Source organism: Prunus mume, linkage group LG2 (assembly GCF_029339155.1).
Source record: "Prunus mume cultivar Tortuosa linkage group LG2, ASM2933915v1, whole genome shotgun sequence".
In the NCBI taxonomy this organism is placed as follows: Eukaryota; Viridiplantae; Streptophyta; class Magnoliopsida; order Rosales; family Rosaceae; genus Prunus; species Prunus mume.
The window spans coordinates 8,601,875-8,628,907 of NC_142699.1; the positions used below are offsets into that span (position 1 = coordinate 8,601,875).

At 35.5% G+C, this 27,033-nt stretch overlaps 4 protein-coding genes and 2 long non-coding RNA genes across 10 annotated transcripts in view; 3 read left to right on the top strand and 3 right to left on the bottom strand.

Moving 5' to 3' along the window:
* The first annotated feature begins 5,703 nt into the window (after positions 1-5,703).
* On the top strand, positions 5,704-11,280 carry LOC148919551 (uncharacterized). Its single transcript, XR_016123866.1, has 2 exons — positions 5,704-5,914; positions 9,268-11,280. It is a non-coding gene; the product is annotated as an uncharacterized LOC148919551 (long non-coding RNA).
* On the bottom strand, positions 9,075-11,996 carry LOC103343767 (BURP domain-containing protein 5-like). The gene is made up of 4 exons (XM_089045283.1): positions 11,835-11,996; positions 11,543-11,657; positions 10,381-11,420; positions 9,075-9,134 (listed from the first exon to the last, which is right to left on the bottom strand). The coding sequence occupies exons 1-3, from the start codon at positions 11,871-11,873 to the stop codon at positions 10,561-10,563; spliced, it is 1,014 nt and encodes a 337-aa protein (XP_088901409.1). The 5' UTR covers positions 11,874-11,996; the 3' UTR covers positions 9,075-9,134; positions 10,381-10,560.
* LOC103319971 (BURP domain-containing protein 6-like) overlaps positions 9,075-27,033 on the bottom strand; it is a 76,066-nt gene continuing 58,107 nt past the window's right edge. For both annotated transcript variants that reach the window (XR_016123856.1, XR_016123857.1), the window contains exon 4: positions 9,075-9,134. The gene's annotated coding sequence lies outside the window, so the exon portion shown is untranslated. The remainder of the gene's footprint in view (positions 9,135-27,033) is intronic.
* LOC107881995 (UPF0481 protein At3g47200-like) lies at positions 14,816-25,594 on the top strand. The gene is made up of 2 exons (XM_089045285.1): positions 14,816-15,111; positions 25,125-25,594. Exons 1-2 carry the CDS (start codon positions 14,872-14,874, stop codon positions 25,554-25,556), a joined length of 672 nt encoding a protein of 223 aa, XP_088901411.1. The 5' UTR covers positions 14,816-14,871; the 3' UTR covers positions 25,557-25,594.
* Positions 17,144-19,679, bottom strand: LOC148919552 (uncharacterized). The gene is made up of 4 exons (XM_089045284.1): positions 19,313-19,679; positions 19,115-19,204; positions 17,938-18,300; positions 17,144-17,830 (listed from the first exon to the last, which is right to left on the bottom strand). Exons 3-4 carry the CDS (start codon positions 18,298-18,300, stop codon positions 17,252-17,254), a joined length of 942 nt encoding a protein of 313 aa, XP_088901410.1. The 5' UTR covers positions 19,115-19,204; positions 19,313-19,679; the 3' UTR covers positions 17,144-17,251.
* Positions 20,826-23,901, top strand: LOC148919553 (uncharacterized). 4 transcript variants are annotated; one of them, XR_016123862.1, is made up of 3 exons: positions 20,865-22,119; positions 22,215-22,304; positions 22,725-23,901. It is a non-coding gene; the product is annotated as an uncharacterized LOC148919553 (long non-coding RNA). The 4 variants fall into 4 exon arrangements; XR_016123861.1 differs by having other exon boundaries at positions 20,875-21,893; XR_016123859.1 differs by having other exon boundaries at positions 20,826-22,119; positions 22,215-23,901.

Here is a 27,033-nt window from a genome sequence, read left to right on the forward strand (position 1 = left end):
TGCCTATCATTGCTGATGGTGGAATTTCCAATTCTGGACACATTGCTGGTCAGCTTCATCAACAACATCTGCACTAGAAATTCTGGTATTTTTTATCGTAAGAGGACATGGGAGAGCTCTTCTTTTGTTTGCTGATGGTATTGCAGGCGACATTTCCATAGGAAAGTATTTGGAGGAAGCTACAGAGGCACGTAGCAGATCTGGGGATGGGGCTTGGTCGACGTCGAAAACCCAGGTGGGGCTGAGAGATTTCGGGGCGATCAGTAGGTGCGATGGGCAATTGGGAAAGGCGATGGGTCTTCTTCGACGTTGAAAACCCAGGTGGGGTGGTTGTCGTTGTTTTGGCTTGCTGGGGTGCTTGTTGTGGCTGGCTGGCTGGGCTGCTGGGCTGCTGATTTGGGTAGCTAAGTAAGTCGTGCTAGGGGAAGGGTTGGGAGGAGAGTGATGGAGAGATTTTTTTTTTTTTCTTTTTTTAATTTTAATGATTTTAATTTTTATAAAATAAAGAATTTTTTATTATTTTTTTGTCCACCTGTAAGTCCACGTCAATTAAAAAATAGACCCCACTTTTGCCACATCAGCATTTAATAGATTCACTAACGATTTGACTAACGAATATGACAAATTGTAGGTTTTCCGCGACGTTGAGTATGTACTCGTAAATGTCCGCAAAATCGGGTATGAACTCGTAAATGACCATATAGGTTGGGGGTTTTACTGTAGTTTATCCAAAAAAATATGTACGAAACATCACAGAATCTATTCCAAATCAAACAATAGATGCTTAAGATCAAACCAACCAACCCATAATATGCGCTTATATGTACACATCCAGAACTCTAGGCAACTCACATAATAAAACATAAAAACAAGCACCCTTATTACTTTGCAATAGTTACACCTTATTATGCTTAAGAGTAATTGGTTGTGCCTATGAAAATTACTTACAAGTATGCTCCACAGAGCCAAAACAAATAAACTAGGGAAGTGGAGGTTCTTCTGTTTGTATATAAATGAGCGATTCAAACTCTCAGTGCCAAGGGAGTTACCCCTGATACATTTGTTAAAAATTATATATTTGATCTTACATCAAACAAATAATTTGAATATCACCACCACTCACGCAAACGAACTATAAGAAAACAATAGGTACAACATTGGTTCAATCAATCTCTAAAATACTTGAACATTAAGTTAAGTAACAGAGACAACAGAGCAGACAGTTTGTATGTATGAGAAGAACAACAGCCGCAATGACATAAAATAGTTGCCAAGGTGTGTTCAAATATAGTCTTGCTTCAAAATCGCCTTCCATTTGTTCCGCCGCTTGTTGCAGTAATAGTTGCTGAAGTCCATCCATATGTAGTGAAACCTAGTTAATTGATAAGTTAACAAAACAAATAACAATTGAAAATCGTGACTCTTTCACTGTTCATGTTATGCTTACCCTGGCTTTACCTTTCTAAGGCTTGGCATGTTGTATTAATTGGTGGGTTTGTAGCTCAATCCTTTTTATACCTTTGGGATAAAGGGTATAAAAAGGAGAAGTAAGGGTATGTTTAGGAGTACTTCTAGAATAGCTAAAAGCGCTTTTTTGACAACTGCTGACAGTGTTTGGCAGAAAAGTTTAGAAGATATTATACGCTTCTAGATCATAAAAGCGCTTTCTAAAGCGGAATTTGCTATGTGCTTTTTCAGAAAGCACTCTAAAGTGCTTTACCAAGAAGCACTTAGATTTCTTAAGAAAATTTCAATAGTTTTATAATAAAAGCGCTTGCTATAAGCACTTATAAGCAGTCCCAAACGAGCTTGATTTTCAAATGTGCTGCTTAAGAAGAAATTTAATATGTTTTGACCAACAAAAAAAAAAACGAAATTTAATACGTTTGTTTTACAAATTGTATTAATTGTTATCAATAATACTTGTGCACACCCACAGCATACTTCTTTCTTTCTTTATTTTCCTTCAGTACAGTTCTGCCTTTCTTTAATTATTTTTAACGAATGCAAAGAGTTTGTCACAAAATCAAGGATTGAAAAAAAGAGAGTAAATTATGTGCTAGCGAAACTTACCTGCAGAAATTGAAGAACAACTCTAGTTTCTCTCTTTCGCCTTGTACTTCCGCATTGAGGGTAGTATTGTTACAATGTACAGACTATACAGACACTCTTGTATAATGGCGAGAAGGCTCTAATTATATTTTTGAACCTCTTTTTCGCTTCAATGGATGGGAAAAGAATGGAATTGTTACCTTGGGTGAGCAATTAATATGCTTGTTTTATTTGTTTGTTTGTTTAGAAGGCATAGTGAGATTGATCTTGCTTCTGTTGTAGAATTTCTAATTGTGTTTGCATATGCTATATGCAATAAGCTATAGAGTTAAGTAGTCATTATGAGAAGTGTGAGAGTTCTAGAGTCCTGTATGGACGAATGATTAGGGTTCCAGAAGTAAGAGTCCACCCACCAATATAGAGCTTAATTACTTCCCATTGCCTCACTCAATTAAATTCATTTGATGCAAGTGGCATGATGTGATGTATATCAGACAAAACTGTGAATCAAATACAATTGTTGCATGTTGGAAAAAGGAATTTGATGTGTCGACTTAGAACTTTGTCAGGTCTGAACAAAATCCCTCATCCAAACAGGCCAAGGATTCATCAAATTCTTTTTTCTTTCAACTGTTCATATTTAATAAGTGATGTAACAAATTGTACATTTTCTTGCCAAGACATTTTTTTATTGCCTGAAAATTGTTTCTCTGATATTTCTTTCGTAAATCTCAGTACATTAAATTAGAAACTCTTTTAGACAAGTATAGGATAGGTTGAGAAAGTGAGATGAGTTAGCACACTGCCCATACTGTACGTAGTGTTAGTATGGACAAACTTGCTTGCAAACTTGTGGTTTTCTCTTTGGGATGTGGAACTGGATCCAAAATCTATGGGTTAATCGTTTTATTGGTCCCTGAACTTAGACTCAATTTGTATTTGAATCCCTCAATTTTCAAAATCGTTCCCGTGGTCCTTCAACTTCAGTTTCGTTAGGACAAATGATTCTGCAGTCAATTTTATTAACTTTTCTGTTAAATGCAGGGGCAAAATGGTATATTTGGTATAGCTGCACTACTATTTCAATACTACGTGGTGCTGCTATACCAAATTACCAAAAAGTAACATATTGTAAACACCCCGGAAAAAAATTCAAGGTGGATTTTCATATTTTAGTGAAAAATAATATTTTTGTGGAGAATAATTATGGGTATTTTATCAAGTGATTTGGGATTGAGATTATTAAATTAAGTGTGTTTAATTTGAAGTTGGACAAACATGACCAAAATACACTTATGTGTGGATAATTACCAAAATATCCTTGTAGGCCAAAAAAAAAACAAAAAAAAGAAGCCAACGTGTAAGCCAAGCTTTTTTTCTTCTCATCATTCTTCCCCCCTTCCCTCTTTCTCTTCAAAAAATCTGATTTTGGGGATGAGTTGTTAATCTATTTGGGAAGAAGATAATATGAGAGAGAGAGAGAGAGAGAGAGAGAAGAAGAAGATGAAGAAAACTAAGAAGAAGGAGAAAAAGAAGAAGAGAAGAGAAAATTTGTTTGGTGAGTCAATTTCGAATTTGTGATTTTTAACTTGGTGTTTGTGTGTCTCTAGTTCCTTAAAGAGTATGTTGAGTCATTTGAGAGATGGGAAAATTGAATTGTAAGATGTTGAATCTCAATTTTCGGGTTGGGTGCATAGAGTAATTTTTCAAGTATGGGCGTTGTTGATTTTGGTTTCGTTTTGAGCTTTTGATGAGTTCGATTGATAGGTATGAAGTTTAGAGGTGTTTTAGAAGCCTTAGGAACAACTTGGAGGTGTTAGAATGGCTAGAAACGATTTTGAACCAAATCTGGAAATTTGCATTTTCTGGAAAATTGCAGTCCGTGAGCCTCAGTTTGGCTCTCTTTTTCTCCCAATCATTTGGATTTTTGAGTAATCCATTGCTGAGTTTTAAACTAGACATGTCAAGGAAAAAAACAAAATTGGTTTCGTCGAATTTGGTTGAGTTTTGATAGGTCAAACACATGTACAAAGTTTGGAAAAAAAGTCGCGAGCCCAAATTTGGAGCTCGTTTTCTCCTCCGTTTTAGCTCCGTTTTGAGTGTGGTTTGTTGGGTTAGAAACTAGAGAGAATAAGCTTCAAATAAACTGCAAGTTTTCACGGTTTTGTTAACTTTAGGTTGGTCAAAATATGTCACAAAGTCTGGGTTTTTAAACTGAAAAACAGGGGAAGTTGCAAGATTTTTTTTTGGAAAGATGATGAACAGTAACCGAAAACAGTGGCGGCTATTCTGGCAGCCTCTGACGCCATATTTTTAGTCCAGTTGACTCGATTTCTCGATCCGAGTCCAATGATATATGTTTTGAGTTAATCCGAGGTGGTTCTAAGTATGGGTCATTGTAGGGCCCACGATACCCAAATAGTAACTTTTGGATAACGGGTGTAGTTGGCCTTGTTTTGGTGTTGACAGGGCATAAGACAAAGTTTTAGATTATTTTGGACGAGATTTGACCCCTTTGGACCCTGAGTTGGTCCTAGGGGCATTTTCGTCATTTTTACGCAAAATCTTTGAAATGCATAAGGTTAAGTTTGGACTTAGGTGAAATAAAGTGAACACTGCTCAATAATAATTTGAATTTGAATTTGTTCAGGAATTGGATCAAAAGTGTAGATTCGACAACTCTGAGAATCTCCGAAGGGTAAATTTGGTATTTTAACTAGCTGGACATGAGGTATGGTTTCTTGATTTCCCAATGATTGGGCTATGTCACTTTTAATCTTGGTGCTTTTATATGATATTATAAATATGAATATTGTTGTTGTTTTGCTCGATGAATATTATTTGACGTTATTATTGATGTTTCTTCGTGGATTTTATGTGAATTGAGTGAATATTATTATTCATGCGATTAAATTTGAAATATTATTGTTATTATCTGTATTATTATTCAGCAGAGATAAATGATGTTCGTGTTGCATTACATATGCATTATAAATACAGTTGTGTTGGGTCTGTGTGTAGTTTAAGGTATATCTAATGTAACAACCAGGTCCTTAATTAATATTTAATTATTAATTTATTCTAGTAAAAGACAATTATATTAGTAGAATATTTTATTAGGTTTAAAGTTAATTTTTTGACCAGGAATGAATTTGGGGATTTGGGTGATACCATTGCGTAGGGCTCAACGATACGAGTTCGTAGACATGCGGCATGCTCAATTCCGTGTTATAACGAAGGAGAAAAGGTCTAGAAACGAAAATGACGTAAAGGGAATTTTAAAATTTCTTATTGCTACAGTACCCACTACAGTACCTGTACTCTTTTTATTTTTAGGAGTTTCACTAAAACACCCAAAATGGAGGTTGAAATTATAAAAAAACCCAACACCCAAAACACTTTATAAACACACCCAAAACCCATCATTACACACACTCAAAACCCATTTATAAACACACCCAAAAAGTTGACTTTGGGGTTGATTTTGGGTGTGTTTCTATGTTTAAATAGTGCTTGGGTTTTTTTATAAATACATGTCTAGGATTGGGTTTATTTATAAATTTGTATTTATTTTTCTCTCCTTCTTCCTCCCCGAGCAGCTTGAGCCATTTTCCTTCCTGGTTTTGCGATCCTTTGTAGCGATGATTCGACTTCCAAGCCACAAAATCGACGTTATCGTTCACCGGATGGCCATGCCACCTTCACGAAAAGTGTTCATCTCGTCATCCTCTATAAAACCCACCTAAGACCCGATCCGATTGGCTAACGATGAGCTCGAATCGAAGCTAAGAAAGGGTTAGGCTTTTTCCGGCGGTATTTTTGCATTTTCCGGCGACACCGACCACAGAATCTTTCGAGTAAGGTATGGAAATTCATCTACTCTTTGTGCTCTATCCATTTATGCAGGTATTGAAGATCGATTTTGAAGTTTTACAGATTGTCCCATGTACCCTTATTATGCCGACGGTTTTGGCTTCGTTCCAGTTGGTTTTTGGCTTTGGTCCAAGAACAAAAATGGTTCCAAATAGGGTGTTTTACCTAGGGTAGGAATTTGGACCAAAGGTTTGGAAGTTATTTATTTATTGTATTCAGATGTGAAGAGTATGAGTATTTAATCATTTGTTTATTTATCACCTACTTATATATTCAATGGTTGAAAAGGAAGAATTATAGCTTTTGGTTTTTATCAAATTTTGGTATATATATATATATATACACACAGAGAACTTCCATTGAGGGATCCCTGAAATAAGATTATTTGAGGGACACCCCTTGTAGGGCCCACTCCGAATTGTATTTCACTAATCAAAACTGTCTATTTTGTAGATACACATTCAAAGATCATCTCTACAAAAAATCACTTGAATCCGATATCATTTGACCATTCAATTGAGTTATTGAAATTTTAGTACTTTCTTGAAGTATCGTGTTCATTGATTTTGTATGATACAATTGGATGTCGAAACAGTTTCCGATTTGTCTAATTTTTTGTAAGGATGATCTATGAATGAAGACCTAAAAAATAGATGATTTGGATCATTGGAAATAAAACTGTAGGGTACCCTAAAGGGTGTCCCTCAAATAAAATTATTTGAGGGATCCATCAATAGAAGGGGACTGTATATATATATATATATATATTTTAAGTTTACTTGAGAACCAAGTTATTGAAAGTTTATATAAATGACGGGTTATAGTTTTCAAACCCACCACGAGGATACTCCCCAGTTGCCTTGAGACAGTTTGTTATTTATGATAATGCCCCACGAGTTTCGAGAATGCTTAAACCGTGTGGTGCGAGGATTGCGGTTCAGGCTGACTAATAGTCCCTTGAGACCTGTGAGGAATGCGGCTCGGATGGATTTGGTGTCTCCGGGACCTGCGAGGATTGCGGCTAAGATTGAAGTGGTATATCTGAGACCTGCGAGGAATGCGGCTCAATTAACTTTATGTTTCCGAGACCTGCGATGATGGAATTGACGAATTATCATTGGAATTGATGGATCAGATATGGGGGTACGCCTAGGTGGAGAGAAATTAAGATATGAGATGCTTTTAAACTAAATTTGAGGATTTTATATAGTTACCATTATTTTCCTAAGCATAACTTTTGTTTTACAAGCGATAGATGGAAATATATATATAGATTCTAATCAAGTTATTGATATATATATATATATATATAAATATATATATATTTATTTATGAACTTTACTTGAGTTCGATACAAGGGTGTTCGGAACTTATAAATCTTTTAACTTATTTTATTATGTTCATTTATCTTTATCTTGCATTATTTTATATAGTATTAAATATCTTAAGTTTTTCTGGTATATTTTGCCCCATGAGTCTTAGAGTTATCCGGACTGTGGAAGCGAGGATTGCGGACCAGGTTGACCGGATGTCTCCTGAGTCTAGCGAGGATTACAGGTCAGGACGTGTCACCGTTGTTGTCACGAGGAATTGATGGTTATGGTTTTGCAAGCATGATTACTTGATATAAATGCTTTTATTCCTTCATTTAAATATAGATATTGTCATGTGAGTAATACCAGGAAACTTGGAACAGAAAATGAGAACTAGAGTGGTTTTGTAACGTAAGAACTGCATGTGGCTTGATCCCTCAGTAAGGGTACGTAGGCAACCTATGGTTATAAGGTGCAGCCATGAGTTAGAATTTTTGAGTTTACCAATGCATTATTGTTGTTCTGAAAGTTGAGATGAATGAGACCTGAATGTTATGATGCTTGATTCCTTTTGGAATAATTCGATACATATTGGCAGCTGTGATATATATTTAAACACTTATGCTTGTTTATAGGTGGAAATTTTTTGGAAAATGTTCAGTTTACAGGAGACTGCCGAATTTTCGGTAGAAGTCGCATTTGAATTTCATTTGATTTCAGTTAAAAGGGCAATTTAGTCTTTTGTGCCGGCATTAGCCAGCTGTCGGACAATCACAGGGTTCGTCTCGGATTCCAAAGTTGGATTTGGGTCGGGTCCTATCATCTAAGGGGTGGGAGAAGACTTTAGATATATATGAGTAAGAAAAAAAGTAAAATATATTCAAGTGACGGGAGCAGGGCTTGAATATAATGAGGTGATGGAAGCAGGGCCTCTAATGAAAATTGAAAGTTGAGAAATTTGTAAACAAAAGAAAATTGGGTTAAGGGACGGATGGGCGCTAGTTCATATTTTAGGGTATTCGGAGCCACAGTGGTAAAGCACATGGTATGGGACATGTAGACTTGTTGCCCTAAGGTATGAATTAGTGGGATTAGAAGGGAGTGAGTTCATGACATCACTGCATATACAAGTTTATTTATTTGGTATGGTTGCATAATTTATGTATCTTATGTTGTTTGATGCATGACACTTTGATTAACTGTGATAACTGACCTTGAGGGGCTTGACGGTACACTACTGAGCATTAGAATGCTCATACCCTAATAGATTGTGCAGGATTCAATGCGAAGTTTGAGGAAGCGGGTTTCAACCAAGCTACTAGGTTTTTGTTATCAATTTGTGTAATTAACTTTTGTAAATAGTCAACTATTTGATAAAGATCTTAGTGTGTACTTAACTACGAGCTACTGCGACTCTGATTCTGTGTTGTTAAGTAAATTTGTTTTATTTGTGGCTCTTTTTCTCATCATATCATGGTTGTAGGATTTTATTCTTATGTCTATGGTATGACTCACATCCTGATTCAAGAATATTCCTTATTTTCGAATCGGGGCGTGACACATACATATCCAATGGACAAATTTAGGGAGGCACTAGTAGATTGTATGCTTTACATGATGGATTAGATTAGTACTGGAATTTGATCCTTTTGTGATAAAGGAAGTTTGCTTTGGTGTTGCAGACAGAGCATGGAAAATATGTTGTTTTGCGTCTTGGTATGTTTCTGGATACATTAATTCTTGATAGTTTGAGGACTATGATATAAATGAAGGCTTCTCTAAATATGTTGTTTTCCAACGTAACAATTCAACACTCAAACATTGGGGAGAATGAAATTAAGTAGAACCACAACAGCATGCTTTATTATGAGTACAAGTTGAAGTCTATATAGTTACCTAATCAAGCTCAATGTGTTAAATGTTATATTTTTTAAATTCCTATAATACCCTTGATTACATTTTTAACGTGATTTGTTTAAGAAATTAGCTGCAATTCAATGCCGATTAATTGTGTTTCAATTTTGTATAGATTCCAAGGATTTAATGGAAAAATTATATTTCCATCTACCAGAGGAACCAAGTAAGCTGCATTGAGCTTCTCTTGTAATCGACCAAAGGGAAACCAACTTTGTCGTTTGAACATAGCAGGTGCAAATTTAACTCACTTCTATTTTTGTTCTTGTTTTTTCCACTTCAGAATCATTCATCTGAGATAATGCTTCCACATCTTCATTGCTATGTTTGTAGCACATTTCTATTTTCTTGAAGCTTTTAGTTTCTTATCTTTCATGGTATGTAGTTCGTAATTTCAATATTTTGAATGGGAAAATGACCAAAATGACCGCGTATTAAACAAACCATGGCTGATACATTATATATAGCGTCTGACATGCAATTGCTTGAAACTATTTCAATTTTAGTTTTTAGTTTTCATTTTTTGTGTTAAGAGTATAGAATTTTTAGTTTATAGTTCTCTTATGAGTAAAACATGCATTAAATCAGAATTTTAGTTTCAATAAAACACCCAAAATGGGGGCTGAAATTATAAAAAAACCCAATACTCAAAACACTTTATAAACACACCCAAAACCCATCATTACACACACTCAAAACCCATTTATAAATACACCCAAAAAATATACAATTGTTGATTTTGGAGTTGATTTTGGGTGTGTTTCTATGTTTAAATAGTGTTTGGGTTTTTTTATAAATACATGTCTAGGATTGGATTTATTTATAAATTTGTATTATTTTAAAGGGTAAAATGGGTAATAAAAATGAGATATAAAAGTTAGGGAGGCACTTGTATGCTTTACATGATGGATTAGATTAGTACTGGAATTTGCTCCTTTAAATGACGTGATAAAGGAAGTTTGCTTTGGCGTTACAGACAGAGCATGGAAAATATGTTGTTTTGCGTCTTGGTATATGTTTCTGGATACATTAGTTCTTGATAGTTTGAGGACTTTGATATAAATGAAGGCTTCTCTAACTACATGCATTAGCAGCCTATTCCAACGTAACAATTCAACACTCAAACATTGGGTACAACCACAAAGCCAAAGCATATATAAAAAAAATATATAGATTAATGTCTCTTCATAAATATAGCATGCTTCAAGAGTACAAGTTGAAGTCTTACAAGAGAAAACATGATCGAGTTAATTTCAAGCAGTTTCTGTAATCTGTGCTTTTTAGGCAACCCGACCACTAATCCTGAAAACTTCATCTCATCATATATCTTACACCACATGATGAAGAGGCAGAAATAAGTAGGGAGATAATTATGCAGGCCTAGGGTGCAACCCATGCTAAGTGATGATCATGCAGATTTGTGTTTTGGAACCCAGACAATACCATCAGTGGAAATGAAATGGCATATGGCAACGGTTCCGGGCTTAACGTTGAGGATTTTGAAGGACAAATGCTCTGGGTTCCATTCTGATGTGTCTAGATGGCAGATGGTTACTGCTTTAACCTTCTCCCCATCATCGCCTTTCAGGGAGAGAACATAAGCTGCTGTTTGTTTTATTGCATGGCAGAAAAACACAGCATAGGGATAGTTCTCCTTATGACACACAACGACTTTGTCACCTGCCAACTTCTTCAGTCCCGGCATTGTTGTATAGTTGTGCATGGACATGGTGGCTCCTCTTTCCAATACCTCCGTCGAGATTGCTTCAACATTTCTTGTTCCAAGCTTCGAAGTGCTAAAATCAACCATTGATTCTAAAGATGTGGCGCAATATTTTTCCTCTGCCTTAATGCCTGGAGCTTTACACTCTTCGATTGTTTGCTTAATTGTTTTGGCTTCCACAGATGTTGGCTTCACTGAAAAATGGTTGAAAATTTCTGGTAGTTTGTTAGAGGTGAAGGGGATCGATTGAGCACTTTCGCGTGGCAGGAAAGTAGCCGTGTTTGAATTTCTAGGGAATTGGAACTTCATTGTTGCGCCAGGGCGCATGTCCTTCTCGAAGAAGAAAAGAGCCAAGTCTTTATAATGGAGTAGTTGATTGTCAGATGAAGGAGGACCTTTTCCATACCGTTTTTGATTGTAACCTTTAATGCCCCCTCCGTACTGTTTTTGATTGTAACCTTTAATGCCCAATGGGAAAATTTCAGGTTTGCCCTTTCCATTCCCAACAGCATTCATATATGTGCTCTTTTCTTCATTTGTGGAGTCTGCAAATTATATATCAACGTCATAATGGAAAATACGTGATCAGCCGATTTGTGGTCGAACATATTTTAGTAAAATGGCAGGTAGAAGAGATATCTAAGATTCTAAAGTGCTCAACACAAACCAGTATGCAGAAGTTCACTGATAGCTCTTGGCATCTGTGTGTTTGGCAGGACGGACTTCCAGTAAAGTTGAGGTGCTGGTTGAGCAGCATGGTTTGCCAGTGCAACCGCTGCTAGCTGCAACATTAATTCGAACTCTAATTAAAATCAAATCTCACAAAGTGTAATTAATTAGTGGACGACACTTAAGTACGTACTAAATAAAATCGAAGAGAAGTATAGGAACACAAAACTTTCGTTTATATAGAGTACAATGAGAGAGAATGGAAAAGTTAATCAAATTGCAGAGCTTACACTGAGAATAGCAAAGATGTGTGGGAGATGAAACCCCATTAGGACTGAAATTAACTTGGCAACAGATGTAGCTAGTGGATATGAAGCAAGAAATTAAAGAAAGTCGGAGCTGGCTCTTATGGTAACAGTAGCAACTGGCTTCACCGTTTTATAGACAAATGATGAGGGGTACACAGAAGTAACTCCACCCACCAATATAGAGCTTAATTACTTCCCACCGCCTCACTCACTTAAATTCATTTGAGGCAAGTGGCATGATATGATGTATCAGACATAATTGTGAATATACAATTGTGGCATGTGGGAGAAATGTACCGAAGGTTTTTGAGATAAAACCTCACAGCTGGATGGTCCATAAAATATGTGGTTAATAATAATGGACCACTTAAATTTGAGAGGGGGTCGAGAGCTTACTAGGAGCAATAATTGGCCTAAGAAGGGGTGGATGTGTATTGCAACATGAGTTTATGTGCATCGTTCGAGATTGAAGATTTACACAATAGGTTTTCAATCGAGAGGGGCGGAGAGCCCGCTAGGAACAATAATTTTAGGACCACATGTCATGAAAACAAAAAAAATATGTCCCTATATATTTAGAGGGTACAATTATTGGCATGAGCAATCCTACAATGCATCCTCTAGATATTTGAACTCTAGTATATGTTAGCATAGGTTGTAAACGTGCTTTGAGAGAGCCTAAGGGCATAATTGACATTGGCAGGATTGATCAGCAATCCCCAAAACACAGACTTGTGGCTTGACCCATAAAAGACATTTGTGTGAAGACCTGTATTTTAAAATATATATATATAAATATATATTGGTTATATTTATATGTGTAATTATCTTGGTACGTATATGTAAATATTGTTGTTATACTTTTATATTAATTATTATGAATCCTATTATAATAATACATATAGTTTGGCCCAATATGCACTAGATAGTTTGGGGCAATAGGTACTTTCAACTTGCTCAACTTGACAGCAATGTCCATGAGTCCCATGAGGTGTTCCCTTACGCGGCCTCCTTCAAACTTCGTATTGGCCAGCCTAGACATGAGATTCTTCATTTCAACCTTACCAGATTCCTTAAATTTCCTTTCGATGAATTCCGTAAACTACTTAGCGCTGTCTGTTTTCGGAACTCCACCAAAAAGAGCTTCTGCCATGGTCTTCTTCATAACTAGCAGACAAACCTTATTCGCCATCCTCCAAGCCTCATATACCCTTTTAACTTTAGCAGGAGAATTCGCAACTGGTCTGGTCGGCTCATCTTGGGTGATATCATATCACTCATGCCCAGTGCAATGTCAAGATCGAACTTCCATCCTTTGAAATTCGATCCGATCAGAGTTTCAATTTGCTAGAAATTGATTGAGGGAGTGTTCAAAACTATAGGGATTTGCAAACAAAACATATTACTTTTCTAGAAACTGATTCTCAATTTGTTAAGAGAAAACAGTTTAACTTAATTCACAAAACTAACACAATAACACATGCAAGCGTCCTTAATTAAGTATCACACCTTTGTGACAAGAGATTAATTATAGCTCACACAAATTACATGCCATCTTGTGCCATTACAAGATTCTATTTGTTAAAGAAACTTATCAAGCAATTTAGGTATGATGTAATTTTCGGTTATTTCTTTAGGGTTTAAGTATTTAGGTTTGATTTTGTTATGAAAAGTTTGTTGATTCTCAGAACAAAGACAAACATATATCTGACTTAGAAAAATAACCAAACAAAACACAGTTCAACGAGAAAAAACCCTAAAATTGCAGTGAATAGTGAAAATTGCGTGAACAATGTTTTAGGAGATTTTGGTGTCCGTTTTTTACGCTTTTTTGAATAGGGAATGACCTAACTTACACAAATCACAGCTTTTCTGTGACATATAGGCATTTTTAGGGTTTTAAGGTCATCTGCTAGGTCAAAAACGTGTTTAAAGTTTTGAAAATAGGAAAACCGAATTAACCACATGCTTTTCCGAATTCTTTAAAACTCTTGATGTTTTCATAAACATGTTTAACCATCTTCAAAAATTAAACATAACCAAAATAATTGAACCTGACATAAACAAATATGAAATCATAGCAAGCATGCTTGAACAACGATTACAGATATGTGTGAACAACCTACACACAATCTGCAATACGTGTAAAGACATGAAGACATACTTGGAACCATCTTCCTTGAATACACAGCTTCTGAATTCATCCTATCCGTAGCAGCAACAATCCCAGCAAGAAAAACGGCTCAAGACTTCTGCTCTCTCTCAGAATCTGTTTCAGCTATCTCTTTATGATAAGAATAGGTTTGGAGAACGTGTCTGATGAGAGCAGGGCCTTTAGCTTATATAGGGCTAGGTCAAGTCGTCTCTACTCATCACCGAGGGCCGACTTGACTTATCTTCCAAGCCCACTTAATCGGTTCACGGAAAAAGGAAACAAAATAGGACTCCTTAATTAGGCTCCAAAACCCTTCCTTATTTCACAAGGTTTTGAGCCTCAAGGCATAACTTAATTAAACTCTTATTAAACCTGATATGACTTAATATCTAGTGCACTGATCTAAATAGGAAAACATAACAATTTAACATTGCTGCTTTTGTGAATATCATTCTAGTTGATACCGCCTTTGTCATTGAGCTATTGTTGAGGAATAAATCCGAAGAAAAATTTCAGGAAGAAAAATTGCAGGATGATAATGCTTGGATATTTAAAAAACCATGGGTGCTACAAAATATATTGCCTGACATGCTTATGCTTGAAAATTAGCTGCCATTTTTCATTCTCAAGGATCTTTACAATCTCACAGGTGCTCATATTGGGGAGCCTTCAATAATTGAACTCTCTTACAGGTTCTTCCAACAGGCACCGCGTTTAGAAAACTTGGAGAACTCACCACCCTTCCGTAAGTCTTTTATGCATCCTAATCCTAAAAAACATTTACATTTTGTTGATTTTATTAGAACTTTACATCTGCCAGATCCGACCCTAAAAGAAAATGTAGGGCTCCAAAGTACACCCAGCATGACAAAACTACACCAGGCCGGAGTTAAGTTTAACGTGGGATCAAGCAAGAACTTATTCGATATACAGTTCAAGAAAAACACCTTGGAAATTCCAAAAATTAAAATACATGATTACACAGAGCTTACACTTAGAAATCTCATTGCCTTTGGACAATGCCATTGCGTGGATAAATACATAAGCGATTATGTTTTTATCCTGGATAAATTTGTAAACACCCCAAACACTACAAGAAAAGAGGTCAGTAGTGACTAATTTCCTTGTGACCAAATGAATACTGGTCACAAATACAGTAAATTTAATGACTAATAACACTATATGGTTACTAAAATGATTGGCATCTAATTTTTAGTTTTTAATGACTAAATTTTCTGACCAGTATTTAACTTAGGGCCAGTTTGGCATTGCTGTGTCTGTGAAAATAATCATTGTCGATTTTGTGAGAGAAATCAGCTGTGAGAGAAAGCAGTTTAGCGTTTGGTAAACTTTTTTATAAGTGCTGTTTGTACAATAATCAGTTTCTGAGTGTTTGGTAAATTTTTTGTGAAAGTGCTGTGAGCAGTGTATAATGACTAAAAAGGGCATTATCTTGAATTGGCTTTTCTGTTTAAGTTTGGTAAAAGGAAAAGCACTTTTATTTTATCTTATATATAAATTTTTTTTTTTTTGATATTAAATATGTTTCCACACATCCTAAATTTTGTTTTAATTATAAAATAAATAAAGTTTCCATTGAAAACAAATATATTGTAAAAAATATGGTCATAACAAAAACTAAGCTAATCATGAACAAGCAATCATATACATTTCTATGTAGATGAACTCATTAAACTTGCGGCTATATGATTTCTCAATGCTTCCATTTCTTGTGTTGCAGGACCATCTTCTTGTTGTGCATCAACCTCTATCTCAATTTCTTCACCTTGAATACTATTTAGGACATCTTCACTTTCATCAAAATGACAATCACGTTTGGCATGTCTTCTTATATAGTTATGAAGTGCCATGGTTGCAATAACGATTTTTACTTGTTTTGCAAAAGGATAACTAGGCATGTCTCGTAAAATACTCCATCTCTTTTTCCATACTCCAAAAGTGCGTTCAATAACACTTCTAAGGGAAGAGTGTGCATGATTGAATACCTCTTTATGACCCATCGGTTGAACACCCCTACGAAAATCAGGAAGATGATATCTTTCACCTTTATATGGTCCTAAGTAGCCTCTCATTTGTGGGTATCCCGCATCTACTAGATAATATTTCCCTAAAAAAGAAATTTAATTGATTATTCACAATGTTAAAAACTTAAATATAAATTATATGAATTTTTTTCTTTAGATAGAAATAATACCAGATGGAGGTTTAGGAAAATTCAAACTTTGATCACGTAAAGCCGATAGAAATATCCTTGTGTCATGAGCCGTGCCTTCCCATCCAGCACATGCAAATATAAATTGCATGTCAAAATTGCATGCAGCCATCACATTTTGGGTAGGTATCCCTTTTCTACCAATAAATGGTATTTGATTAGAAGGAGATACTATGGCTTGGACATGAACACCATCTATAGCACCAATACAATCCTACAAGAGATAAAAAGACATGCTTGATAATAATTATAACATAATAAAACATAGACAAATATTTAAGAGTAGCAGATGCAATAGTTACCTTGAAATGAGGCATATATCTAGAATCCTGTAGGATTTCCTTTGGAGTGTTGTTAAACGCATTTTCCAATGGTTTAATTACATCTACAGCCAAACGACATACAACATCAAGTAAGATACCAAAATATCTGCTCACAGTCTCACCAGAATGTTGAAAGCGATCCTGTGCTTGCCTATTTGCAGAACCATGTCCTAAGATGTTCAAGAACATCCCTAACATCTCAGCAGCACTCATTCTTCTTGAACCCTTTAATCCATAATTTTTTTGCAATTCATCACACAATCTTATAAATACATCTTTGTCCATCCTAAACATATTATGGCAACGACTTTCATTTCCTTGTAACACTCCCATCAACCAAATATTTCCTGTATGATGGTCATTCATACACGGGGTCTTATGAATATATTTCACATAATAAAGTTCAATAAGACGTGCAGTGACACATATAATTTGGTTGATCTCCGCCTCATCTTCTGGAATGGCCATGTTCTAAAATAACCTGCAAATGTGTTTATTTTCTTCAAATATCATTTTCATTGTGCATACATGCTTATATAACATAAAATATAATGACAAGAATTAAAATATCACCCACAAATTCAAATAAAAGATCATCCAACATTAATTCAAATATCACTCACAAATTCAAAAAAAAATTAACAACACAAAAACAAAACATAAATTAAAGTCACCAAACTAGCAAATTCTATCCTTCAGCTAACTCATGATTAAGAAATTGAAGCTTGAGGTCAGGATCTTCCATGACAACAAACATCTCTCTCTTCTCCTGAGCACAAAACAATTTAGTTGCAAACCACCATAACTTGCTACCACGCTCTGCCCCAGGTAAAGTTGCAACATCTTTCATCACTTCAGCAATACTAGTTCCTTGTGAAACTGTATTAGCCATTGATGTTCCAGTACTCCTACTCTCAACCACCTCAACAAGACGTTCAATTTGCAGTGATAATTTTGCAGCACCTCCTATTTTCCCCCCTCCTTTACCTTTCTTCTCATTATTATCTTGAATTTCAAGTGATTGATTAGTTCTCTTTCTTGGCACATTGTTTGTAGTTTGAGTGCTTTCAATTGGCACAGACTCATTCGAATCACCGTTAACTTCAAATGGATTGATATCATCATCACTTTCAACTGGAAGTACACCAGATGAAGGTGCCCAAGAATGCTTACCAGTGGCAGTGACGTTCAAAAACATCCTATCTAACTTTTCCTCCATCTCAGGACTAATACCCTCAAATTGGAATCTTGCATATTTGGGTTCTACCTGCATTATGACATATACAAATATTATAATGAATTTTTAAACAAAGTTTGAAAAAAAAAACATGGATATCAATACTATATTAAAACAAGAACAAAAAATTCAAATACCTGAATTTTATCTTGCCACCATTCATCAGATGCATCAACGGTATTCTTAGCAACGTTCCACCCAAGACCAGTTTCCTTCCCTTTTAGATCTTTCCACAATTTCCATTCTTTTTTCAGTAAATCCCACTTGTTTTTCAATTGTAATTTTTCATATGGTCTTCCTATCTCTTTACTAACATTTGTAACCAATCTTGCCCATCCAACTTTATTAAAGTGAGTACCAGGACGATTGCCTAAATCCACCTCCTTGATACAAAGGTCAATAAAGATGGCTATAATTTGAGCATTCCACAATGCTGACAATTTTCGAGATCCACTTGCAACATTTTCAGTTGTGGTGAAGTTACTATTCTTCTTTGCCATCTTATTGCAACAAAGACATTATATATAAGCACAAAAGAAAATAATAGGTATACAAGCGAATTACAAACAAACCAAATTATAGATAAGCGGCATAGAGACAGGGAAAAGAAAAACCAAAAGACAAGACAATAATGAAACATAAATTTACAACTAAGAAGAGTAAAACAGAATTGAAGAAACAATCTGCACCTTTAAGATATGCTAGAGCAAGGATCTCAAAGAGTAATGATACACACACAGAACAAAATAAACACCAACAGGATCTCTTTTGTCTATACGATATTTCCCAAATTATACAGAAATTGATAATTACTTCTTCCGACAATTGCATGCTGCAAGCCCACAAATTGATAAGCTCACAACAAGAGGAAAACTAACAGGATGACATATGAAATAAAACAATTACTCAAATTGAACCAGTTCGTAGAATAACAAACAGCTATTGTTATAAACGAGTACATATTACTAATAAATGCAAAAGGACATATTACTAATAAATGCATTGTTATAACAAACAGCCATTTCTGCTGCTAATGTTTAAACGAGTACATATTACTAATAAATGCAAAAGGACAAGAGTAGTTCGTAGAATAACAATGTCCATTCGTTGGCTAGTACCAATTGAACCAGTTTTAAGAACTTGACCCCATCAGGAAGGGGCCCCAAAACCCAATATACAGAAAAGTCATTCTCATGCCAATATGAAATATAGAAAACAAACAGCAGCTACAATTGAAAGTTAAAATCCTAGAAATCAAAGAGAAAGAGGGAACAAGGAAATTGAAAATAAATAAACATAATATGTGGCTCTTACCTGAATCTTGTAGTTTAGTAGTGCGATTCAATTTATCCAACCAGAGAAAAATCGTAGGCAATATGTGGAAGAGAAGGAGAGGAGTGATCTCTGTGAAGAGATGGCATGAAGAAAAACCAAGATAGTTAAAACCCTAAAAATTAAAGAGAAAAAGGGAAGAACGAAATTGAGAAGAAATAAACACAATATGTCTCTTACTTGAGTCTTGTGGCTTCTTAGGATTGCGCTTCAATTGATCCAACAAGAAAAAAATGGAGGAAGAATGGAAGAGAAGGAGAACAATGCTCTGTGGCTTGGGATAGAGAAGACGCACGAAGAAGAGGAGAGCGTGAAATCATGTTGGGGTATTTTTGGAATATTTTAATTTTCATTAAACCCAGCGCTTTCTCAAATCTGATTGTGGTATAATCAGAAATTGAAAGCAGGTCATTAGCTGCTTTCCTTTATTGCTTTCTCCCACAGCGATTTTTAATAATAAGTGATTTTATCACAGGTTACCAAACGGGCTGGGCTTCCCAAAATTTTTTAAAAATCACTTATCACCCCAAATAAGCAATGCCAAACGGGTACTTAGTCACTAAAAACAACTTAAATTATGTTATTAGTGACAAACACATATGCCAATGTCACGGGTCGCACATAGACAAGTGCTATCGTGACTCCGTTGGTACATCTATGCGCTTAAGAGGGAGTCTAAGTGTGGAAGGGCGAGATCTTAAGAGCTAGAATGGTTGGTGTTGGCCTGGTTGCACTTGTGAAGGGTATTTTGGGTATTTCTGAAGGTTACGGGAGGACCACTGAAGAAGCTAAGAATACCGTGGACGTTAAGTAATGTTGAGACGCAGGAAACGTGACGGGTTCGCCATTCGAAGTTCGTATGAGGGAGTTATGCCCAATTATGACTCCTCGGCATAGGTGATGTTCCTTCTTGGCAAAAGGCTAAATGCATAAAATGCTATATAGGGGGTGACATGGTGTCATGCTCTCCACCACCCTTGGTGCTTACACCCTTGTGGCACTAAGCAAGCATCCTTATGACATTGGAGGTAGTCATAAGGGCGGACATAAGATTGTTGAAGGATAATCTGTGTTTCCGAGGGAAAGAAATTCGAGGACAGTAACACTGTTTCTGGGGCCGTTTGTATTGCACATCGTTGTAAAGAGTGAGGTCAACGTATGGCATTCGCTATGTCATCGGCTAGCGAGGCATTTGACAATACTCGGCGGACTTGGCTTGGGTTCGGCCTTGTCCAAGATGGAAGGAAGATATTCGGATGCCGGTACGCATGAGTTGCGACCCCATGCAATGCATAGATGGTTATATGAGACATTCGGAAGACATATGTCGCCAAGGCTTGGGCGACATGCAAGTATGACAGCTTGCGTGTATAGCTTGAGGATGTGGGCTATCGTGGACGTTAAAGTAATGACCGACAGAAGTGTGGGTAAACCGATGGTGTGTTGGATCGCTATGTCTTGACTTGGACATGAGTGAGCCAGGAGTTAAGCATGCGACGTGGTCGATGCAGTTGACGTGTCTTATGTAACGCTTGATGTATGGGCGTCGAGGGTTCGTTGCCGGATGCGGAGTGATTGTATAGTCACATGGTAGTGTGACTCGTTGTCTAGGGGAAGACGACACTTGAAGGGGAACCTCTCGCGGAGTTGTGAGAGTCATGAATATCATGAAGTGAGAGAAGGCTGACTGGGATCCAAAGGAATCCTGGGCTGCACAGGTGTGCTTTGAGTGGCGAAATTTGTGTTTCGCTTCCGCCGCGCCGCACTGCTCGCCCATTCTGTGACGCAAGATAGCCTTGCTTCCCTTATTTGATACATCAGTGACGTCCCCTTTTTAAAACTTGATTTTTTTTTTCAAAACGCGGAGGGTACTGCATCAAATAGGAAAAAAAGAAAGAAAAAAGAGACGGAGCGAGAACAGGGCAAAATCAGAGCGAGCGAGAACAGCGCGATATCAGAGCGAGCGAGACAAGAGCGTGAGACCAAAACTCAAGAACAGAGCAAGCGAGATCAGAGCGAGCTAGGTTTTCGTTTGTTACTCAGGCAGAGCTTGATTTTAGGTTCAATTTTGATTTCTCTTTCAATTTCAAGCGGTTTGTTACTCTGGGGTTCAGATTTGTTGTATTCTCTTATTGTTTTGCTTTTGTTTATGATTTGTATTAGAATCTGATTTTGATTTCATGTTTGAACACATCTTTCTGAAACTGAGCAACGGAGCAATGATTTAGGGTTTCAAAGACAGAGATGGAAAATTGGGGAAAATCGGAGAGCAAAGGAGCAGCTCTTAGTTAATTCTTGTTAATTAGTTTATTTGTAGTAGAAGTGCTGCGGGATTGTAGATTTTTTTACATTGAATTTAAGCGAAATTGTTTACTTGACATTTGGATTCAAATTTGCATAAAAATTGAAGGAAACTGGCCTGGTGTTCATGACATGCGGGATTTTCCATATGCTTGTCAATGGTATATGTGATATCATTTTTGTTTTACTTTTTATCATATCTACTATTTCCATCGATTGTTTCTTATGATATTATTTGGTCTAGAAAGCACATTGGTTACTGTTTTGGAAAGGATCTTTAGGACAAGATATGGTACTTCTCTCATCCAAGTATATGATATGCCTTTGTTTCTTGGATGTACGTATTATGTCTCCTAGGATATAGTTTCTTAAACATTTCTCTTTGTTCTTACTTCAGCTTTTCATACAGTTTGACCTAGCAGCAGAATCTCGAGAAGTCAGTTCTTCGGCAATTAAAATGGTATGCGTAAAAGTTGCTTACGCTTCTTTTAATTTACTTTGAGAGGGATGAATGGTATTGCTCCTAATTAGAAAAACTACTGCTTTATTTGTCATATTGTATACTTGCTCTCCTGCCTTCTTGAATTTTTTTGGGGAGTTGATTACTTAGCAGACAAATTATTAGTGTGGCATGGCATCATAACAACCACCATCAGGTTACTTAAATTCCGATAATTTAAATGAAGGTGTTGTACCGGTTTTTCAATTATCAATTTATTAGTTGGAATCTGATTCTTGGGGTTCAAGGATTGATATGTGTTTGATGTTGCTTGTTGTGAAGGGTTTGGGCAAAATTTGATTGGAGTCTTACAGAAAAGAGCAAGCTTGATGCTTATCAATCAGAGCTTTTCATAGCATTGTCCTTGACAAGGTAAAAGGGACACTCTGCATGTTTGACAGTTTTCTTATCATTATGACCAAAGCGAGTATGTACATTCTTAATTTTTAGGCATGCATTTGCAGAAAGTTACATGCAACTGACGTTGTTCAGTGGTTTTCTAATTTATGATGTTAATGCATTATTTTATGGAATATTTTCCTTTGATTAGGTTTTAGGTCAATGTAAATGGCATGCGTCACTTGACTCTGATTTTGTTTATGGGGAGTATATTTTGCACAATCTTAATCTGTTTGTAAGAAATTGAAAGATGTATATATATTCATCAATGAAGAGGAACTCCAAAGACATGTATTGATCTGATTATTTTTTGTTGGATGCCCTTTTTCTTCAATTGGATCAATCAATGCGCAATGTTCTGATTGTTTTGTGGTGGATGATTCACATTTTTAGCTGCGAGGAAGAGATCATCAGAATTTGAGTTTGAAGAGTCTGATCCAGAGGTTATTAGACACTATTTCCTTTTATAGAAATTCTTGAAAAATTGTAACATGTTTATTCAAAACTCAATAATAGATGTTGGCTTTGTACATTGCTGTTTAGTGGTAACAACATTGGTTTCTCTACTCATGGCCTGGCTAAACTTAAAATATTTTTCACATTTCATGAAGAGGTATGAATCTCTTTGGTTTGTTTCATTATTCACATTTCACTATTTTGGCTTCATCTGCGTCAAGATCTTGCTACCTTCTATTCTATAGTATCTATCCTGACATTTTGCCACAGTTTTTTAAGGGCCTTAATATCACAACAGGGCACAAAAAATTATTCACAAAGCATTTCAAACATATTATGGTGCAGCAGTAGAACTACTTCAATTCGAGCATCCTGTAAGAGTTATGTGGCCTAGCTTAAGATAGTTTTACTTTTCTATCTTTCTTTCTGGGTCTAGGTGGTTAGATGTTGATTTTGCGCCTTATACGTATGCTTTATCTATGTTGGATAGAGCTTCTAATTTATTTTCTTGCTAATGATATCTGTTTCTTTATTTCAATAGTGGAATACTGGTTTTGATTGTAATTAATGCATTTTCATGATACTTTTAGTCACTTTCCAAAATTGAGCATGAAAATGCCAAATTCCTTAATGCTAAAAGAGAGCTCAGTGATGAAAATGTCTCTTCATATGAAAAAACAGTGGAAATCTTATGAACAATTGCACCGCAATGTCTCATTGTAAGTTGCTTTACATTTTTGCTGCCATTTATTTTCATTTTTTAATTCATGACTTGGTGCAGGTCAGATGAATCACATAGTTTTGTGAACAGTTGGTAAAAGAGTTGAAGTTGCAACCAGATGGATAATATGCTTGTTGTTGAAGGTTCCACCAGAAGGGCAGAAGCTTGCAGTCAGTCAATTGTGGTGAATCATATTTTTATGTTTTTGGATCAATTGACATATCTAGGTTGGGTTGTAGAGTCATCTAGGTTCTTTTTTTTTAATATATAATTTTTTTTAATTTTGAAAGAGATGTATGTCTAGACTTAGATTTGAATTTGTTCAAACTTGGATAGCTTGTGAATTTGGTGGAAGAATGTTGATATTTGAATGCAATGAATTATTTTATACTATTTTTTTATTATCAAAATTGATTCTACAGCACTATGTATGAAAAAAAAAATAGACGTTATTTCATATATTGTTACACAACAAAGAACAAGGAAAATAAACCAATTAGTTACGAATTTTTCAAATACATTAGTGACCAACTAAGTAGGTGAGAATTTAGTCACGTGACCCACTTTTAGTGACTAAATACGTGTTTTAGTGACCAAATTGTAAGCCCTTTAGTGAACAAAGTTGTAGTCACTAATAGCTGTTTCGTTAGTGACCAAACAAAGGAAATCACTAATTCTTTGGTTTGTAGTGACCAATATTTGTAGTTGGTCACTAAATAAAATTTGTAGGGGTGGTATTTTAGATCAAAAAATTGCAAAAATTAACCTACTATTTATCGCAATGAAATCGCGATCGCGGTAAACCGAACCGCATTTGCCGTTGCGGTTGCGGTTGCAGTATTTGATTTTCAAAACTTGCGGTTACCGCAAATCGCAAAATATAGCCAATCTATGTTGTTTTATTTGATCTTCTTATAATAAAATGTACTAAACTATATTATTTTATTTGTAGATAGCATTGGTGCTCAAACAACATAACGGGGTTCTTCAAATCCACTCATCACCAACACTTGAGTTTGTAAATTTAGTTTATAACATTGGTGCATAGCATTTTTCTTTTAGTTTGTAACTTTAATTAACTTTGAATTAGATTTTTTCTTTTAGTTGTAACTTTAATTCATTTTGTTTTGCATTTTCCTTTTGGTTTGTAACTTTAAAGGATTTGGAATTGGAATGCTTGAAAAGTTTAACTTTAGTTGGAATGCTTGGAATTGTAACTTTAATTTTCTTTAGGTTGTGAATACTTGAGAAGTTGAGGAGATTGTGAATTTATATATGCTTGAGAAGTTGAGGTTGTGTATTTATTTATTTAGGTTGTGAATTTATATTTTTGTGAATACTTGAGAACTTGCGGTTTTAAACCGCTAATTCGCAGTAACCGACCTCTTTTTTGCGGTTTCAAAAATCACCATACCGCAAATAGTCGGTCAGTTTGCAGTTTGGGCAAAAATTCGCGGTTACCGAACCGCAACCACCCCTAAGAATTTGTGACGAGCTTCTAACCCAGTGACCACCAGTATTTGGACACTAGTTGTATTCAGTGACCAAAATCAATACTTTTTGTGACCAATTTGCTGGCCACTAATAAACGGTTTTCTTGTAGTGAAAGGATGTAGAGTTGCTTTGTTGAGAATAGAATTGTTGTAAACATGCTAGGTGACAACAATAAGGTTTCCATTATGATTAACAAGCTTTGCAGTAAAGTTGATCCGAACCACGGAAACTACTATTTTGGTGATCTTGCTGGCAAACTAAACGAGTGCTGCGAGAAGACCACGAACGTATGGAAGGCAAATTTGAGACAAAAGTATTTCAACACACCTTGGGCAGCTATTTCTCTCTTTGCAACTATTATTCTTCGGATACTCACTGTCATACAAACAGTGTGCTCTATTATCTCTGTTATTGATCAAGTATTAGCAGTAAGTCTCTCTGTTATTGCTCTATTATTTTGTTTTTTGTTTTTCGCGTTTTGTTTTTTTTGGAAGTATGTAAAAGAGTGGATCAGGGCTAGATTCATGTTGGTGTGTTGTAGAAGAAGTTTGTAACCCTGTTGCTAATAAAAACTGTACTATTATTATTATTATTTTCCCTTCAACTAAATGCAGGTGTGTAAAACACTTACAGCTGGGAATAATATAAGAATATGTAAAGGAAAATATAACCAATCTGGAAAAATTACAGATCGGTAGACACTGAAGTGATCAACAGTGCACTAGCTAGGCTCATTGCATAGCCTCTTCCGAGGTCTTCAAAATCTAAGCTGCTGAAATGGGTTGAAATATGTAACCGATCAAATTTTTGTTCAGTTTTTCACATTTAATATTTCAAAATAATCAGTTTCTACAATATTTCCCTAATAAATCTCAGTACATGGATATAGAAAGTTAGACAAATATTTTAGGAAGTTTGCAGTTTAGCAACAGTTTCTGCGTCCATGTTGAATAAAAAATATTTCTTTTATATTCTCGAAGAGCTACATTCAGAGAGGCAACCCTTTATTGGATGCTGGTTGCTGTGGGGAATATTGAATGACAACACTATGCTTGGACCATTGTCATGTGGCAGGTGGCCAATACTCTTTGGCTACAGGTTTGTCAGTAGCTCACATTAGCATAAGTCACAGGTGTATTAGTGGCTTATGTGGAGATTTTCTAGTAGTGACTATTAATCTAATAAAATTCTATAGCATTTTATATATAAAAAAAAAATTGTAGATTTACTATAATTTTTTTTTGAGTTATTTAGTCACATACCCATTCTTAGCACTAATAATATAGATAGACCCTACACCATTTAATTTCTATAAATAAACAAAAAAAATCAAAAAATAACTGCTGACCCTATTGAATTTAATTTTGATTATTAAATTACTTTGTTGTTTTATTTAGTATTTTGGGTTTTTTTTTTAATGAGGTTTTGGGGTTGAGTTTGTTTAAGAAATTAATGACAGTTTAGTAATTTAAAAGAAGTTAAAAGTCTTTTTGTTTTGTTGTAAATAAGTTTTGAGTGTGTTTCTAAAGTTCATTTCATATATATGATTTCATTATAAATAATTTGGGCTCCTATATTGAGTATAATAGTAAATCTCCTTTTTTTTTTTTTTTTCTCCGTATGGATTGTTGGTAAGAAAAATTTAGGCAAATTTCGTTTTAATATTACTTTATGTAGAGCAAGAAATGTTATTAAATACTTACCAAACAAAATGGTGGCATTGTTCAGATGGTAAGAAGTGGAGACTCTAGTTGGCTATTGCAGTTCCTTTGGCTTCTGTCTTGGTTCTTATCCGATTATCCTCACCCTGCTATCTGCGTTGCGAAAGGGGCGTAGAGATTGAGTTTTTAGGTTACATTGCTAAATGTATTTCAAGTGGTTGACATTAAAATTGGGGTGTTCTTTTCAACTCTCTGTCAAAATGTCGATTTTCCGTGCTAAAAGAAAATAGTTTATAATTCAAGTGGGTAAGCTTATTTATTAGAATATATATATATATATACAGTCCCCTTCTATTGAGGGATCCCTCAA